At 44.7% G+C, this 20,070-nt stretch overlaps 1 protein-coding gene across 8 annotated transcripts in view; it reads right to left on the reverse strand.

The window, feature by feature from the left end:
- Positions 1-20,070, reverse strand: part of SPECC1 (sperm antigen with calponin homology and coiled-coil domains 1) — a 270,576-nt gene that overhangs the window by 92,680 nt on the left and 157,826 nt on the right. For 7 of the 8 annotated variants that reach the window (XM_073881771.1, XM_025864041.2, XM_025864042.2 and 4 more), the window contains 2 exons: positions 11,194-12,773; positions 292-499 (listed from right to left, as the gene is read on the reverse strand). In XM_073881771.1, coding sequence (XP_073737872.1) covers positions 292-499; positions 11,194-12,773 — 1,788 coding nt within the window. Of the gene's footprint in view, positions 1-291; positions 500-8,015; positions 8,182-11,193; positions 12,774-20,070 lie in introns of those variants that run through there. The other variant, XM_073881775.1, reaches the window with a different exon arrangement.

A 20,070-nucleotide genomic window follows, 5' to 3' on the forward strand; every position in this document is an offset into this window, starting at 1 on the left:
GAGAGAGGGAACACAAGCAGGGGGAGTGGGAGAGGGAGAAGCAGGCTTCCTGCAGAGCAGAGAGCCCGATGCAGGACTCGATCCCAGGACCCTGGGACCATGACCTGAGCCGAAGGCAGACACTTAACGACTGAGCCACCCAGGTGCCCCTTGACTGCCATTCTTCCTACAAGACTGCCAAATATGAGGAAGGAAGACTTTTCACAACCATTCTCATAGACCCTCCCAGGCATTCGGTTCACATCGTGCTCACTCCTGATCCACGTCTGACCAGGGCTCGAGTTCACTTACTCTCTAGCTCACTAATGAGCTGGTTGTTATGTAACTTGACAGCCCGATGCTGTTCCACCTGATCTTCCAATTCAAATATGGTTTCCTTCATGTCTTTAATCTCCGCATCACTCTCTGACGCTTTCTCTTGCAGTTTCAGGCTGGTTCGGCTCAGTTGTTCTGCTTGATGATCACATATCTCCTTCAAGTAAGAATAATCCTTTTCCACCTAGAATGAAAGAAAGGTTGCCTGGTCAGTTTACCAGGAAAGAGTTCCTCACCCATCAGCATCAGGCTCATCCATGCAACGGTGGAGGAAGCTCTTGGCATGTGCTATACCTGGTATAATTTCTGTATTCTTAGCCTCGTAAATAGCCAAGGCTATAAATTTACAGAGAAACGTGACTAAATCTGCAAACGGCCAACTATGGTGGAGCCTGTGTCCCTCCCTACAGGCATGAAGGAAGCTGCAGGTAGTTAGGTGCCCTGCGGTCCTGCGGCTGGGTGCAAGAGCGCTTCCCTGGAAGGCTCTGGTACTGCACCCGGAGCGTTGGCCTGGATGCTGGCGGGAGGCTCCCCTCCTCACATCTGCTATGGAGCAGCGCCCTCTGCTGGGGAATCCAGGAACAATGCCCCCGAGACCCGACCGATCCCCTGCAAACGCCAAATGTCTTTAGCCATAAGGTACTAGCAGGTACAGTGTTTCTTTAGAGAAATGCGACATTCATGTGACGGAGAACACCAGCTAAAGGCACAGAACTGAAACATGGGCATGCACCAGACACAGAGAAGTGGCACAGGACAGGCACTCATTTCACCTTTTCAATTCTGAATCATTAAACATTTTAAATACACAGAAAAGCACCCAGAGTGACAAGATAATAACCATGTGCCCAAACGGACTTCACAGTGATTATAATTTGCCACATTTGCTAAATATTTTTACTTTAACAGGATTTAAAGTCCCAACCTTCTCTCCTGCCCCAGAGAGTAATTCACATTATCTGAAAAGTGGTGTGGTTGTTGCCTGAACGGTTTTTCACTTTTACTGCATGTGAATGTGCCCGTGATAATACATAGTATTGTTCTGTTTAAAAAATTTATTTTATTTTTTGTTTTATTTTTATTTTTAAGTAATTTAATCTCTGCACCCCACTTGGGCTCAAACTCACAACCCTGAGGTCAAGAGTCACATGCTCTGACTGAGCCAGCCAAGCGCCCCATTTTAAAACTTTCATACAAATCATATTATACTGTAATTATGCTTTTGCAGTATACTGTCACACACTGTATTATACGGTAAGATGCTTTTGTCCTGTACTATACTATACTTCTTATGTTCTTGTAAAACTTTTTTTTGTAAGATTTTTATTTATTTGAGATAGCGATAGAGAGCATGAGAGGGGGGAGGGTCAGAGGGAGAAGCAGACTCCCTGCTGAGCAGGGAGCCCAATGCCAGACTCGATCCAGGCACTCCAGGATCATGACCTGAGCCGAAGGCAGTCGCTTAACCAACTGAGCCACCCAGGCGCCCCTGTAAAACTTGTTTTTAACCGTGTTTTTGAGATGTAGCCACACTGATATCCACAATGTTCTGTCATTACTTTAAATGTTTCGTAGTATTCTGCTGTCAGAATATACCAATTATTTTAGTATGAACTCTGCCCCTTTTCTACAGTCCTTTAATTCATGTCACCAAATAGCTATATATTTACTAACTAACGTAAGGCTGGTACCTGATACATGTCTTCCTAGATTTGGGGGCATCTCCGTATACATGGGGGGCCCCCGAGTGAACATCCGACGAATGGATCAATGGACACCGGACAGCAGGACCGCACTGTTTTTCAGCTGGGATGTTGTGATCGGGAATAAAGAAGGAAGGAAGGAAAGAAACTGGGGGGAGAATGAAGAGACAACCAGCATGGGAAAGAACCAGAGCACGCCGCCTAGCTTAAGGGTGTGCACTGGTCTGTGAAACTGATATTTCAGTTATAAAGGTGCGTGGCTCCATACTGCACTAATGCGTCATTGTAGCTGCCGCGGGACATCGAGGGGCCCGGACTAACCTGGAGCCAGACCGCCAGACTTTAAATTCCAATTCTGCCCCCCTAAGCTGTGTATACAACATTAGATGACAGTATAACACAGGTCCAAGAGAACTACAACACGTGAGCCAGAGCCAAAGTCTTCGACCGGACGATAGCTACATAACAAACACAAGATGACTTTTAAGGAGAAAGGAGGCAACGTGTTTTACATACGAGAAGGTTGACGTCCGACAGCATCTGAAAAGCAGCCAAGGTGGGCGGCTTGTCAGCCCTGCCTCCTGAGTCAGACCGCGGCTTTCTGCAGAGCTGGCCGGGCTCCGTGTCAGGGAAGCCTCGGGCTGAGGGCCTGCTCACCTGGCATCTAGAAACATGCATGTTACTTGGGTGGGACTACTGTGGGCCAGGAGTGAAACTGGAGGGTGTAACCAGGGAACCAGAAGGATGAACACCCCGAGGTGGGGGGGGGGGGTCTCTCCGTACAGCTGAGGCTGCTGGCCCCCCCAGGGCCCTGACCCAGCTTTACTCCCTTCGTGTTGGCTTGTCATGATCACAAGCACCAAATGGTAAGCAGAGCGGTGGGGAGGGGCCCCTGGGATGTGTGCTGCAGACGGCTGGGGCCACTGAACCTGTAAGTCAGTATGCTGTTTCAAATCACACACATCACTCTTCCTTCTTAATTTGGGAATCATTCTCTCAAGTTTAGCAATATATTCCAGAAAGCTCTCTTATGAAAACCACCACCACCACCACCACCACCACCACCAACAGAAACCCTTAAGTAACTTCATAATTTCTGCCTGCAGGAGCTTGCTGGGTAATAACAGGCAGCTATTTTCATATTCATTTTACAGATTAACAAATGGAGAGAGGGAGAAGTAAAGCCACTTGAAAAGAGTCCAATTTATCAGGTAGCTAGGGCCAGCACCTTGTACTGCCATGACCCTCTGGAGTTCTACGTTGCCGTCCACAGGACCGGCCTTCCCACTGGCCAATCTTTTCGTTCAACAACCACGCTATCAGACAACCAGCAAGGTGATTTCCAATGTCTCCTTTTCAGAAAAGAAATCCCTTTCACGCATTCCAGGGACGACCTCTCATCTTCAAAAATCAACTTGCTCTAGACATGGGGTGTGCAGAATTGCATTACAAACAGAGTCAAATGAATTTCCCTGGGGAGCCCCAGTCCTTCCTGGAGAGGGGTGGTTAGAGCCAGGCCCAGAGGCAGATGGCAGCAGAGACCACTAGGGACTCCCCCACCCTGCAGGGCTCAGCCCGGTCTCCAGCCTTCCAGGATGGGGGACACAGAGACAGGGAGAGCGGCTCTGAGAAGAGATGGGGCGAGAACCTTTCCCCTGGTTTGTGAGACGCTGAAACTGAGGAAAAGGTTATCTTCGAGGGTCCGCACTCCCAGGCACTGGAAACTACTCGCGTCACTTCCAGGGCCGGGCCAACTTTCTGGCCTGAGAACTAGATGTTCTCTTCTGGCCACATTCCTGCTGTCTCCACCCCACAAGCTTCCCTGGTGACCTCCTACTCCCCTCAAGATCCAGGTTGTAAATCAAACAGAAGAACATGTCCTGATGACTCAGGGCTTCACTGTGAATTTCTCTATTGTGTTCTAATCAAGTAAAATTCTCCTCGTTCACTGAGACTTGAAAGGTGGTTTTCTCCCGACCAAAACTCTTTGTCCTTAAGACTACAGTGTGTCGGGGTCCTCAGGTCCGCCTTGGATGTTTTTCTATCTCTTCACTGCCACGTAACCAGGAAGCAGCACAAATCAGTGATGAGGGGTAAGAGTTCTGGGGTCAGACCCCGCTTTGAACCCTGGCCTTCGTCAATTCATCAATTTCGCTAGTCGCCCAGCCATTCTCTGCCCCAGCTTCTTCAGGTGCAAAAAATTAGACAACGACAATATCTCTAGCATAAAATTATGATTAAATCAGATTAAATGATCTAAAGGTTGAAGAGTGCCTAGCACATATAAAGCCCTAAAACATTATTATTAAAATATGATCATAAATTTTACTTTTTAACATATTCATAGCATTATAGCAGCTTCTCCCCTAATTCGGTTACAAGTGTCTCTAACATTCACTCATTTATTCAACAAGTATTCCCTGGATACCTAATATATGGAAGAAGTCACAATGTTAAAATTACACAGCTGATCCGTGAACAAGGGGAAGGGGGCGGTTAGGGTCACGAACCTCCCCACCACAGTCAGAAATTTATGACTTCACTAAACCGGAACTTTTGGCTCCACCAAAACTTAACCACTAATAGCCTTCTATTGACTGGGAAGCCTTATCGATAACATAAACAGTGGGCTGACATATATTTTGTATGTGATATGCATTATGTACTGTATTCTTACAATAAAGGAAATGAGAGAAAAGAAAATGTTATTTAGAAAATCATAAGGAAGAGAAAATACATTTACAGTACTGTACTTGCTGGAAAAAAAAGCCCACATACACAAGGACCTGTGCTGTTCAAGGGTCGGCTGTATAGAACGTCAATAAACTTGGAGTGATTGCTTTAGTAACTTCACCAGGAATAAGAATGTGTTATTTTACCAAAAACTAATGATGTAATATATGGTGATTAACATAACAATAAAAAAATTAAAAAAAAATTAAAGAATGTGTTATTTTTGTTGCGTTTGTTTTTACATCTAACTTGGTTCCTCCAAAACTCCTTTTGCTTAATTCTTGGCCCTGTTCCGAATATATACTGCTGATGGAGAGCCATATTTCATTCATGATGGCCAAAACTTGAACTTTTTTTTTTTGGTAATGCTGCCCTGCCAAGGTAGAGGAGAACATGCTAATTCAGTTTACACTTTTGTTATGGAAAAAGAAAAATGGCTATAATAAACACTCAAAGAAGAGGGTAAAAATCTGTATTTCACTTTGGGAACTTCCTAGATTTTCCAGATGAATGCTCACAGAGGGGCTTCCCGAGTGCTCACCCAGGAGAAACAAATGCTGGGGCTTCGCAGACAAGTCCTAAGGTCAAGTGAAGGGAAGAATGGTGTTCAGGCGTAATGTCAGGAAAGATATGAACATGTCTAAAGGGAAAAATGGGCCCCTCAGAAGGGAAGGGGGAATCAGCCCAGGAATTCCAGAAAGGGAGAGCCCACACTTGGGTCTACGGGAGAAGCAGCGCCCCCTCCTCTGAGTTACATGGAGGCACAGGGGGCAGGAGCACAGATCCAGTGGGTCTGGTCCTATTGGCAAGACCACCCTTACTCAAACATCGGATGTCTCTCGGACAAACCCTCAGGTTCAGCTCCCACCCCCCTGCACAAGGTTGCAAGAGCAGAGCCCTACGGCGGGGGGGGGGGGGGGGGGGGGGGAGGTGGGGGGGGGAGGGGGCCGCCGGTCCCGCGACATGTGACTGCTGTGTGTCCTGGGCCACATGACTGTCATGTCTGACCTAATAAAGGACAAAAGGGCATTCTGGCTCTACAGAGGCTACTTCCTAAGCTCCAGCTCCTGGTGCACAGCAGACTTCAAGCTCTGCGCTACCAGGCTGGGGCCTGAGGCACAGTTCCTGAGCAACATCCCCCCTTGGAGGTTTCCCGGTGCAGAGCCTGCAGGCCTTTCCCCAAGCTGCCTGGACAAGTGTCTCCTCTTGACTTCCTCGGGAGAGCTGGAAAACAGGCTCTGTCACACAAATTTCTTTTCCTTTCCTTCCTTTTTTTTTTTTTGAGAGAGCACACGTGCAAGGCGGGGGTGGGAGAGGAGGGGCAGAGGGTGAGGGAGAGAATCTTAAGCAGGCTCCACGCCCAGCTTGGAGCCTTAGATCGTGACTTGAGCCGAAACCAAGAGTCAGATGCTTAACCGACAGAGCGACTCAGGCGCCCCCACACAAGTTTCTTATTGCCTTCTTCCCAGCATGAAGTCACAGGACTCTGCTCTGCCCAGAGAACTGATAAACTGTTGTCAGCCAAAGGCACTGGAGAGAATAGGGAAACGGTCTGAGTTGAAGACCACTGAAATGTCCATGTCTTCAGCCTGAACAATTCAACCATAACCGACTCTCCCAGGAGTACCCAGTGCATGATGCACGAAGGGGAAGTGATCCCTACGTTCTCCTGAACTCCACCACATAGATTCACCAATACTTCTGAGCTCCTCCAAGATGCCAGGGATGGGCAGGCGGCTTTCGTATGAGTGATCCTAGCCCATCTGCCGTGGGGACAGTGACCCAACAGAGCTGAGGGCCCATCTTTGTCACATCTTTCTCTCAAATCCTGGTTTTGCCACTTGTGACCAGTGGCCCCCCCTAATTAGTTAGGCCTGGTGACCAATACTGGTCACACAGGGATTACTGTACCCCTAGTTTCCCCTGACCACTCACAGCAAGTGTTTCTTTATAATCTCCTTTCTCCTCTGGAAGAGACACCTGAGTTTCTATAGTGAGAACTAAATTTCTAAGGATACCACCTGCAAGCTTTTGACCTTGGGGGGGAAGAATCAGTATTTTCTTTTAAAACTTCTGTGTTTCAAGAATGTTGTAAAAACATTCTAACTTGAAATCAAGATCCCGAAACAACTGAAAATTTGAACGTCAGGAAATCATAAACCTGGATTGCATTATTGTCCAGAAAACCAAGAATCTCACGCAACGACATGCTCCTTGCCGCTGGCTGGGGCAGCCGTATGAGAGGCTTACAGGAGGCTGAGCAATCAGGACTCTGGAAAGGAGACCCTTCCTCAAAGTCGTACGGTGGCACATTTTATAATCACCCAGGAAGCTGCCAGCAAAATTTCTGTGTTGGAGATTAGAGAAGCTGACAAGAATGGAGATACTAGCTGAAGACAAAGAAAGGAGAGGAATAAAAAGCCTCCAAAATAATCACAATGATTGTAAATGTCCTACCAATTTCCATTTACTGTGGGGAACAGATCCATCTTGTACCCCCCCCAAAGAGGTAAATTTTAAGGCTTTTCAGAGGCTCTTCTCACAGTATCTGACTCATTTATGTAATTTAGCCAAACTGGAATCTTATATGGACTTACTACATCTATCAGATCATAGGATGGTTTGGTATTGCTTTTCACTCTCTGTAAATATGTGATTTTGTTATTTCTCATAATATTCATATTTTGCCAAGAATTAGAGTGGATGAATGAAGAGTTCGAGTAGAAGTTGTTTATCACCAAGAAAACTGCTTGGTGATGAACAGGACACTTACCTTGACATCTGCTTAAGGCAGTTAAACACGAAAGTTCTATACAAAAATGTCTGGCGAGGCTATTGAGAACCTAAAAATTAGGATTTACCCCAGGAATGCACAGATGATTTAACACTAGACTACCTTAGAAAATCTGTTATTGTAATTTATCTCATTAACAAGTAGAGAAACGACCGTGATCACATAAAAACTACTCTAAGATCATGGCAGATATATAAGATCTACAGTAGATGTAGAAAAAATTCAATCTCCAACCTTTTTAAAAAAAAAAAAAAGAAGCAAGCAAAATACTTGTATCACTCAATAAAAGGTACACAACAAGTGCTTACAACAGACATCCTTGATGAAATGTTGAAGGCACTCCCTTTAAACAAGGCCAAGGTCCCTCCACCACCACACCTCTATTCAGCACTGTGCAGCAGAGAGGGGCCTGCCCAAGGTCATAGACTGAACCATTAGCTAAGTCAGGAATACCCAAGCTTTCCACCTACCAATCCACCACCTTCCCATCCTTCATGATGGTCTTGTGCTGAAAGTGTTCCTGTTTCTTTGGGGCATGAGTCTCTTACATCTTATAACTTGAATTCATGGTTGCTGGTGGATTAGTTGATATCCTGCATTGGGGCTTCTACAGTAAGCTTCCAGGCAGCCTAGAAAGTCTGGGTTTTTACCTTTTCAAAGGTAACAGAAAAGGACAGGAAGGTTAGCACAGTTTACAACTCCACTGCAATTACAGATCGGTGCCCCTGCACACATAAGACAGCGCAAACTTAGGGGCGCCTGGGTGGCTCAGTCGGTTAAGGGTCTGCCTTCGGCTCAGGTCATGACCCTGGGGTCTTGGGATCGGCCCAAGTCAAGCTCCCAGCTCAGTGGGGAATCTGCTTCTCCCCCTCCTTCTGCCCCTCTCCCTGGCTCATGCTCTCTCTCTTAGATAAAGAAATAAAATCTCAAAAAAAAAAAAAAAAGCACAAAATTACAGACCTAGGATCTCAATACATATAAAAGAAACTCCTATGTGACATGGTGCTTCACACACTCTTACCTCAGAATACCAGCTAGAGCTCTTTCATGCTACTGACCAATGTTTGATCATTCTAATCAGCAAGTAATATAAAAATATGGAATATATGAATAATATAACAGCTTGGTTTAAAACATACATGCTGTACCTTGTACTCCACAGAGAATGCAAACCTTTTTCCTTTTTCTCCAAATAAGACTTAGTATGTCCCAGAAAATGCTAAATTTTATTGTCTTCATGTAGCTAAAGCTTATATAATAAAGGGCAAATTCATACCTTTAAATGCTTTCATTATCAACCAAGAAATGACAGACTTAAAGAATTTTACTCAAAATACTAAGAAGAAACCAAGGAAATGTATAAAAGCAGAATGATAGGAGTAATAAAGATAAAAGCAGAAACAAACTAATCAAATAGATTTAACAGCAGAATTGATAAACTAATCCAGCCGGGTCTTTATTCAAGGAATGTGGAGTGACATACTTTATCCTTCTGAATAAGAAGATTAGATATTTTAACTATGTTGATACAAGTTTGTATGCATGCCTGAACGTGCATACACTGAGGAAACATCTGAAAAGACATACAGCAAAATGCTAGCTGCGTTTTTCTCCAAGTGGTGGGGTCAAAGGTAATATTAATTTTCTTCTTTATAGGTTTCTGTAGTTTCTAAACCTTCTGTAATGAATACATAATTTCATGACCAAAAAAAGTAAAGCTACTGTGTTGAGATACTAAATGACTTCTTGGTGACACATACATTCAATGTAATGTCAATCAAAATACAAAGAGATAGATGAAGGACTGAGTTGGGGGACTTCAAGAAGGTCACCCGGGAGGTCAAGCTTTTTGCAACAGTGATGGAGGGGAACCCATCCCACAGACATTATAACTTAATGTAAAGCTATAATTACCACCTTAAACTTCAAAATGGGCACCTGGCTAGTACCTTCTAACAGGATTGCTTCCATACTTTCGATAAGATGCTGTAAGTTTAGAACACCGACAGTGATTAAAAAAACTCCTAACGCTACCTAACGCTCAGATCGTCAGACAGCCCAATGCCACAATCCAGTTGCAACAGACTAATCTGAAGGCAGATGAAGCCATAGAGAAAAAAATCCCCCTGTGAGCTCCTGGCACAACTTGTCTCTTAAAACAGTGACAACCAAGGTAGGGAGTGGCTTCAATCTCTGTCACCTGGGAAGCCCTAACATCACAGCCCCAGAGCCTGGAGGGAAAGGGAAACAGGAAGCCACCTGTCCATACCTTCCTGGCATCGCTCTTAGCCAGCAGAATGTCACAGAATTACCAGCAATCTTCATCATGTGACCAAGTTCCAGACTGATTAAAGGATTATTTTTTAAAAATGAAATTGTGATCATTTAATTTCAGTGGGGGTTGGGGAAGATCTTTCCCAGTGAAGAAGGGGAGGAGAAGAGAGGCAATGAAGCCCAGATGTGAATGACCCAGCGACTCGATACCAAGCCCTGGCAGGGGTTCAGGAAAACAGACACCCTCATGGATCGGCTGGTGGGAACAAACCAGGATGGTATTTCTGGGGGGCAAACTGGCTGAAGGTATCGAGTGCCTTTAAAATGGTCATCCTCTGACACCGTAAGCCAATGTTTAGGAATTTTTCCTACGGAAATGATCAGAGGGATATACAAAAATGTCTTTACAATATCAAAAGACGGGAAAAGAATATAAATGTTCAACAAACAGGCGACCAGTACATATGAAATATTTATATAAGAGAATACTGTCTGGCCCTAAAATCATGTTTCAAAGAGTAAATGAGGAGAATATTCTCAGAAAATATTAAATTAAAAAAAAGTATGTACAAGATTAGCCTAAAAATTTTTTTAAAAGATTCACTTATTTATATTTGAGAGAGAGAGCACGTGTGCACATGTAGGGGGAGTAACAGAAGAAGAAGCGAGAGAGAGAATCCCCAGCAGACTCTCCGCTGAATGGGGAGAGTTATGTGAGGCTCAGTCCCACAACCCTGAGACCATGACCCAAGCTGAAGCCAAGAGTCAAACTCCCAACCGACTGAGCCACCCAGGCACCCCTAAAATTTTTTTTTTAACTCGTGGGACACACACACACACACACACACACACATATAAATCTGAAAGAAAACACCAAAATAGTGGTTATATTATTACTTGGTAGGGAAATTAGGGATGATTTTAATTCTCTCGTTAGCGGTCAGCAGCCCAAAGCATGCTAACTGATCTGGGTAACTCTCTCTCATTCTGAGCCAGTTAAGACTCAGCTTATTTGCGACCTCTTCCAACAAGCCCTCCTGCACTACCTTCGTTTAGTCCCCTATTATTCTAGGTGTTCCTCCTTGGCACGGGACTCTGAGCTGTCCTCTATGATACTCTTTCTCCCTGCATCGTATTCACTCATTTGATTCATTATATCCCCGCTACACTTTGAACTGCCTATGGTCAGAAATTGGGGTGTTTCATTTTTGTATCCCCGATCTGTCTGCAGTGGAACAGATCTTGGAGATGGAACGCTGGATTCGTGAATGAAATTCGTTGAGCTAAGGATTCTCGGCGCTCTGTGAATCTAAAGGTCAAAGAGGGGAAGGCTAAGAAGGATGGGCAAACACGGGCACAGAGGTACCTCCTTACCTTGGCCAGGAGGCTCGAAACATGTTTGATTTCACCATGGGCCTTCACTAATTCTTGCTTGAGCTCGGTGCAAGACAGCTCCAGCTGATCTTTCTCAGCTTGAGCGACTCTCAGCATTTCTTGAACCTCACGACCCTCTGCCGTGTGCCCCATGGGGCTGGTCTCCGTAGCTTTCTGCTTCTCATTCTCCAAATGAGCCTTCATCGACCCATGTTCCATCTGCAGCCCTTCGAGCGTGGCTTTACACTCTTCCAGACTTTGGGCCATTACGCCGTTGTTACGCCGTTCCAGGTCCAGAAACCCATTCAGTTTTTCGTTTTCTTCCTTCAGGTGTTTAATCATTTCTAAAGCGCCTTGGTTTTCTTCCTCAACCTTCCGTAAGCTACAGGTCAGCTGCTGCTGAATGTTGAGCAACTTCTCTCTTTCAAAGCGACCCTGGTCAAGAATTTCTGCGCACTTCTGCTCCAGCTCAAGGAGCTTTCCTTCTTGCGTGTTGGGCTCCTCATTCTTCACTCGCTCTTGTAAGAGATTTAGGAGTTTCTCGTTTTCCTGACTGAGCTGCTCGGCCCTCTCCCGATGCTGATGGAAGGACGTTTCTAAAATCGTCTTCTCGTCCACGAGTTTCTCATTTTCGGCCGTCAGTTCCTGCACCATTTGCTGCTGGTCTGACAGTTCTTGCAAAGTGGCCTGCAGCTCCTCCGCGGTGCTGTGGTGGTTTTCCTCCATCTTCTGTATCTTCTCCGTGAGGGAAGCCAGGGAAAGTTCGCTCACGTTGTTCGGGGAACTGCCGGTGGCCGAACACTTGGAGCTCTTAAAGGGGTTGCTGGTAGAGGACAGGGGCCGGGAGGGGGTGTCTGCGGTGATGTGCTCGAAATCAGAGGCATCCGGGGACAGAGAAGCTTTGGTAACGTCGCTGCTTGAAGAGCCTGATGTCCGTAACGCATTTTCATGTATGTTGTTCCTGTATTCCTCGATTTCACCTGACAACTGATTTCCAGTCGGGCTGCCGAAGCTTGACTCATGAGTTATGGATGTTGGGCAGCTGCTCTCACCGGTGTGACTCACGCCTCCCTCGGAATTGGGGGAGTGCTCCAGGTAAGTCAGTTTCTCCCTCAAGGCCCGGTTTTCCTCTTCGAGATCTGCAAGCTCTTTCTGAAAATTCTTGTTCTTCTCCTCAAGAGCTTTTATCAAAGGTTCTGAGTCACTGGGCGAGGCGGATGTTCCGTCTAGATTGGAGTCTGAAGCCTCAGCTCCTTCGATGCTTGCAGTCCTTTTCCCCTTGCATTTCTTCAGTTCACTTCGAAGCCTGTTAATTTCACTATCTTTCGCTTTGGCTTCTGCCAGAAGTTCCCGAACCTGGGACTCGAGCACGGCCTTTTCCCCACCTTCATGCTCTTGCTTGGGTCTCGTGGAAGTGGTCCTCAGGTGCTTAGTAGGGGTGGGTGTGCTGGAGGAAGCTGGACTGGACACCGACTTCCTGGGGTTGGAGGGACCGCGTGGCACAGTTCTCTCTCTTGAGACAGTTACTGAAAGTTCTCGAGGAGCTGGAATGCCCGTCCGTTTGGGTGTAGTCACAGCCCCTAAGGACAGAAGGAGTAGAAACCAATGAAACAAGGCACGCACTTTTATAAATGAAACCCAAGTGACTTCAGCTCACATGGGATAGTGAAGAGGGTGACTGTGCCCTCAACTCATATCCCATCCCCTCCCCCCTGGCTCTGCGTAAGTATTTGGGTCTGATTGGAGTTTCTGTGCCTCCCCCCACAGCCCTATACTTTGGGGGAGCTGGACTCCAAGCCTGAGCTCCTCCTCATAAGCCACAGTTGCTGGTTCAAGGCATGGGCACACCCCTCAACCGAAGTCAATAGAACAGCAGGAGAGGGTTTCTGGGTGAGCTCCTAAAACATTACTGCACATGAGTAAGGGATCATATAAGTCTGGGAATGGCTGCAATCACAAGAGGAAGGTGAGAATACAGAGTATAGAAAGAAGGAAACGAAATTTTTAGTAGCACTGTGGAGATACCCAATCAGTCAACCCTGGAACTTAGCCTAGAGCTGGCCTTCCAATGACATAAACCAATAAATACTCTTTATCCAAGTCACCTTAAATTGGGTTTTCCGTAACTCACAGCTTAACGCATTTGAACCATAACCTTGGCAATTGAACAGCTTTTTGACAAAATGCAAGTTCATTCTGAATTTCTTAAACATTTTTTTAAAAAATTCACCAACATCTTGTGAATGAGCACAAATTTGACTAAGAAATCATAAGACACAAATAATACCAAATTAAGACTAATCTAATCCAGTGACACACTGCTTTTATCATAGGTGGAAATGGTGTGCTTCTCTGTATTCAGAAAGACAAGAATAAATGGAGTGAGGACATATTACACGTATCTATGGCACAGTTTTAAATGTTAACGGGATTTACACAGTATGGAAATGACACAGAATTTAGAGTATTTATAATGGGAAATGGAAGGTAAAGAACTGTTCTCTATTTTGGTCTATCCTACATTACAATATTAAAATAAATTCTGGGGGTGAAAACCCAGACATTGATCTCCTATATGCTCTAGAAATGAACCCACCTCAGAGGTTAAAGGGTAAATGAAAATTTTGGACCTACTTTACAAACTCAAAGACCCTTTGATGAATCAAGGCCGACTGCTATGATTTATCTAACTCTGCACGTTGGGTTGAAGGTCCTCATAACAAAGGACCCTAGAACGAGTCCCCAATCCCTGGGGCTCCACAAGGTAGGGGCTGGCGGGGGGATGCCCCCACAGACTGAGAGCAGCCCCCGTCCACAGGACAGAAGCAGAGCCCAACATGGCACAGGAGCCCTAAGCCCCCTGCCAGGACCGCTGCTAAGGAGCACCTGCAGATCTGAGCATCCTGAAATCAGAGGTGATGATGTGAAGGCCAATGGCATTCACTGCTGTGTCTAACAGTCGAGTGCTTTTTAAAACTTTGATCATAAAGGCTAAGCTGGGGGCGCCTGGGTGGCTCAGTCGGGTAGGCAGCCAACTTGATTTTGGCTCAGGTCATAATCTCGGGGTCCTGGGATGGAGTCCTGCCCCTTGTCGTTGGGCTCTGAGCTCAGCAGGGAGTCTGCTTCTCCCTCTCCCTCTGCCCCCCCCACCCCCGCTCATGCTCTCTCTTTCAAATAAATAAATAAAATAATTTTAAAAGATAAAAGAAGTAAAAGCTAAGCTATCATACTAATGTACAGAAAAACTGTATTTAAAGTTTTTAAAGTAACTTTCAAACTAAGTTACTGGAAAGCTAAGGGTACTATGATACGCACTTAGTACTTTTAGGTGTCTGACTTGCATCCTACTTAGTGGAGAAAATACTCGGTGAAGAAAAGATCTATTTAATTATTCTTGCAAAATGAAGATAGCAATCACTCGGCAATAAAACGTTTTAGTAACGCTGGTTCTCTAGAATAAAGTAATCCTGGCGAGGGCCCCGACGGAAAATGGAAGATGAACTCAAGTTTTGCCGTAACCTTTGTCAGAACAGGCAGCCGGGAGGGTCCAGCACCGACCGTCACAGACCCGCTGGCCATTCCTCATACAGCCCCTGAAACGAAGGCTCCTTTCAGCTATTCGTCAGTTCCGAAGATGGGCAGGGCTCAAACGGAACAGCAGATCAACTCTGTCATCACTTCCAGCCCAAGGGGAACTCCTCCCTTCTGCTGCCAAATCTCAGTTTATCCCCCGCATAGGTGTACTACTTGCACCTTACCTAACTCTGAGGAATTATTTTTAATGTCCAAATACATTTGTGAAATACATCCAGCTGTGTATTATGAGACACACAATCCAGTCGTATTTGTTACCTCAGTTCGTTTTTTTTAACCCGTTCTGACACCTCATCGGCACCGAAGGAAGTCACTAGTATTAGTGATTTCCTAAGCTTTTTTTAAAAGGCTCTTCCCAGTTCTGTACACATCATTTCCAAAACTGAAATTACCAGAGGTTAAGTGTAGAGGGTTGCGAAAATTCACTGTCAGACCAGACTAAGATTAGTGCACGGTGGCTCACCCCCGATCCGTGCGGATCTGCAGTGCAGCCGTCCCACGTCATGGGCATGGACGGCGAGTCCTATCGCTCAGAATGTAATCAGAAGGTTCTACTACTTGGAATCCACCTCAAGTACTGTGAGTGAAGAAGCCTCACTGCTGAGCAATACATCCTGGAACCCTGAAACAGGGCACACCACCTGACACATATACCATGGCAAGGGGGGCACAGAGGTGGCCAGAAGCCTGGGGCCGATAGAGCAGGGACGGCTCGGCTGCTACTCCTACTTCTTGGGTCTTTTCCCCATTCTCCCACCAGACCATCACTTGTGCCTACGGAGGCTAGCTGTCTAACTGCATGAAGTTAAAATAAAAGCAAGCTCCACCTCAAGATTGGGAAGACTAATATGATTTAAAAAAACATGTTTGATATGTTAGATTTTAAAATGCCAAATGAGGGGCGCCTGGGTGGCTCAGTCCGTTAAGCGGCTGCCTTCGGCTCAGGTCATGATCTCAGGTTCCTGGGGTCCCTGCCTTCTCCCTCTCACTCTGCTCCTCCCCCTGCTTGTGCTCTCTCTCTCTCTCACTCACTCCCAAATAAACAAAATCTTTAAAAGAAAAACTTATTTAAAATGTCCTCCCCCCTTTCTTTTCTGGTAACCAACCAGTCACAGTCCCTAAAACCTGCTAACTGGTTCTGGAAATGTTTCCATATTTTTCCTTTGTTTTCCTTTTGGTATGGATCCAGTCCAGGTCTTTAAGAATGTTCTGTCTGAATTTCTGAACTGTGCTCACAGGTCCTACTGATGCCAGTCTCTCCGAGCTTGGAGACGTAATGGACCAATAGCCCTTAAATAACTTGCTCGCTGTTCTGTTCCAGAATCTGTAAGCATTCCTGCCTGCTGCATCAATGTCAAACTTCTTCCCTGGGCTTTCAGGGTCAGGCATAATAGCATCCAAATCAACATATCCAACCTTTTCACTTTGGGTTTTTTTTTCCCCCCTCCAACATACCTATTTAACCCATTCAATGTCTCCAATATACCTATGGCTTATTGAAATAGCACTTCCTTTCCACTGGATCCTTCTGGTGGGCATTTAAACAAGATTAACTCTCTTCAATTACAAAAAAAAAAAAAAAGAAAAGAAAAGAAAACATCAGGGGCACCAGACTGGCTCAGTCAGTAGAGCACGTGACTCTTGATCCTGTGGTTGTGAGTTCGAGCCCCATGTTGGGTGTAGAGATTGTTTAAAAATAAGATATTTTAAAGAAAGAAATCTGGAGTCCACATCGTCCTCCAGCTAATATCTGATTAGCTTCCCTTCCCCTGTCATTTACTCCTCTACCCACTGCCATTACTCAACCAAAACCCTGTCTGCTGAGGCCACTGATGACCTCCATGTGGACCAACACAACGAACATAATCAATCCTCTCAGCAGAGCTGGTACAATTCCTTCCTTTCTGAAGCATGCTTCTGATGTCCCACTCTCTTAGTTTGTCTCTTGGCTCAGCAGCGGTCCTCTGTGCCTCTCCTTTGCTGGCTCCTCTTTCTCTCTCTGCTTCTACTCGTCAGAAGCTTCAGACCTAGGTCCTGGGCCTTTTTTCTTATTACAAATTCTTTTCCTGGTGATTCTACTCCATCTCATGATCTTAAAATACCACCTATATACTGATGACTCCCTAATTAACTCTCTTATATGGACCTCCCATCTGAGCAACAGATCTGAATATCAAACTACTTACTCAATAAGCATAATCAAATTACAACAAAAGTACCTCTAGTTTAGATCAAAGGCATAAGGGTAGACCAAGAAAGAGAGAACAGAATGTGCAAAAGGCCTGGAGTGCAGAGAGCCCTGGCAAGGAGGGGACTGATGCGGAAGGCTCATTTACAGAGGGTTCTCAAGGAAGGCCTCGCTGACATAGCTTGAGACTCAAGGTAATATACACCCATTACAACAAGGCCGGGATACTTGGAAGGAAGAAAAAGACAGCACGGGAAAAAGCTCTCAAATTTTTTAAATACTTTTTTTTTTTTTAATTAAAAGATTCAGTAGAAGGGATGGAATACTGAATTCTCAGAGGCAACAAAGCAAATGCCTTCAAAGTTCTGAGGGAAAATGATTTTCAAACTAGAATTCTATACCCAACCTAACTAAAACCAATCACAGAGGTAGAAAAAGCATTTTAAAACATAAGAAAACTAAAAAAAAATTAAACAGTAACACTCTTTCTAAGTAAGTTATTTGAAGATGTGATCCAGGAAAACAAAGGAGTAAACCAAAGAAAAAGAGGGTGAATGATGATCCTGGGAGAGCAGAGGTTCTAACAGAGCAAACCAGTCAAGGGAAGTCTCAAGATAATACCCACAGAGCAAGTCTGGAGAACAAATCCAAACCGAGTCAAGAGGATGAAGTGCCTCTGAAGGGAAGTTTCTTTGAAAGAACATCTGACTGGATGAAGAGTATGAAAGAAAAAATGAGGATACAATAAAAACAGTGAAAAAACCAGAAACTTCATAAAAACAAGAAGTTGCATAAGAAAGGTCACAAAATCATAACACATGACTTTACTTTGCAGGAAATATATATATATAGTCACAATTACATTGATAACTACTTCAATTGACCTATACACAAAGTATGCAAGACGATTTTATAGAACATTGGAATATCATCCCAGCTAGCAAAAAAGGTTAAAGTAGAGGGGCGCCTGGTGGGCTCAGTCGGTGACTCAGCATGTGACTCTTGCTCTCAGGGTTGTGAGTTCAAGCCCCACACTGGGTGAAGAGATTACTTAAAAAAAGATTAAAAAGCTTAAAAAAAAAGTGAAAGTACAAATGAAAGAAACCGGGAGGTAAAAGACAGGTGGAAACAGCTGGTAGAAATGGTAGTGACAATAATATCTAACCACATCTTACAAAAGGAGAGTCAAAGATACTATAGACAATTGACAAAACAAGAAATAAAGATGGAAAATGTTACTGAAATAAAAGACGTAACCAAGAAAGGAACTTAAAAAAGTGATATTAAGACTCTAGGAGGAGGTGAAGTTATGAGTTAAATCCTCATCCGTCAGAGGAGGAGTCAACAAAATGTCTAAATTTGAAAAACCAAAAAACAGCTATGTCAGGAGAATGAGAAGACAAACCGCAGACTGGGAGAAAATACTTGCAAAATACATCAATGATAAAGGGCTGTTTTCCAAAATATACAAAGAACTCAAGAATAAGAAAACGAACAACTTGATTAAAAATGGGCAAAATACCTGAACAGACACCTCGCCAAAAAAGATACACAAGATGGCAAACAAGCATATGAAAAGATGTTCCACACCACCTGCGATTAGGGAGCTGCAAATTAAAACAACGAGAGACCGCTACACACCGATGAGAATGGCTAAAATCCAAAACGCTGACACCTCCAGCTGATGAGGACGTGGTGCAATACGAGCTCTCATTCATTGCTGGTGGGAATGCAGAATGGTGCAGCCACTGGGGAAGAAGGTTTGGCAGTTCTTTACAAAACTAAACACACTCTTGCCATGATTCAGCAATCGCATCCCTTGGTATTTATCCAAACGAGTTGGAAAGTCATGTCTACAAACAAACCGGCACAAAGCTGTTTACAGCAGCTCTATTGATAACTGCCAAAACATGGAAGCCACCAAGATGTCCTTCAGGAGGTGACTGGAGAAACCGTGATACATCCAGGCAACGGAGTATTATTCAGTGCTGAAAAGAAACGTGCTATGAAGCTACATAAAGAGGGAGGAAGCTTAAATGCAGATTGCTAAGTGAAAGCAGGCAGCCGATCTGAAAAGGCTATATACTGTATGATTTCAACTACCTGACATTCTGGAAAAGGTAAAGCTATGGAGACAGTAGAAAGATCAGTGGTTGCCAGGGGTTGGGGGAGAAGGAAGAACGAACAGGGGGAGCGCAGAGGATTCTTAGGGCAGTGAGTCTATTCCGTATGATACTATAATGGTGGATACATTTGTCCAAACCCATAGAATGTGAACCCTAATGTAAACCATGGACTCAGGGTGACTGTGATGGGTCAACGTTAAGTGCATGAGCTGTAACAATTGTACCACTGTGGCGAGGGACGTTGATGGTGAGGGAGGCTGTGCATACTTGTGTGGGGGGACGGGGGTTGTATGGGCACTCTGTGCTCTCCCAGTTTTGCTGTGCCCAAAACTGCTCCGAAAGCCTATTTTTTAAAAAAAAATACGCAGTTTACGCAAGCACACATGGTTAACTTTGAGAAGTGGGACAACAAATGGGAAGTACACGTGTAGGGCAACAGCAGTTTTGCTTTTCATGAGAAGGGCCCTGCCCTAGTTCATTTTCTAACCCGTGCATACACTATTTGGATAACGAGAATGGAGAAAAAGAAACAGGAATGTTTGCGAATACGACGAGGAAGTAGGTAATGAGCAGTCAGTTGGTTTTACGGGCAGCACTGTTCCTTTGGACTCAGAACAAGTGAGATAAAAGAAAAAAGTCTGAGGTGACACAGCAAACAGAGGCACAGCCATAAGGAACCAAGTCTTGTTATCAAATCTCGGGCCCCACCTAGCCTGTGGCCGAAAAGCAGTTTTTTCCTAGCTGGACTACCCTCTGGGGAGTTTCAGTGGAGGGTTTTCTAGACATTCATATATCTCATATTAAATTTAATGGAAACTCCTCTGCAAACCAAACAGAGGAAAAAAGCACAAAAGAATCCTACACAGACTAACGAACCAAATTACTTGCTCGTTTTGCTGCCTATGCTAAAAGCAAACAGCAGGGTCCACATTTAGAGATGGTTTTTGTAATAGTATAAAAGTTTTCTGT

Source organism: Callorhinus ursinus, unplaced genomic scaffold (assembly GCF_003265705.2).
Source record: "Callorhinus ursinus isolate GAN/ISIS: 27379988/994484 unplaced genomic scaffold, GSC_fseal_2.0 scaffold43, whole genome shotgun sequence".
Taxonomy (NCBI): Eukaryota; Metazoa; Chordata; class Mammalia; order Carnivora; family Otariidae; genus Callorhinus; species Callorhinus ursinus.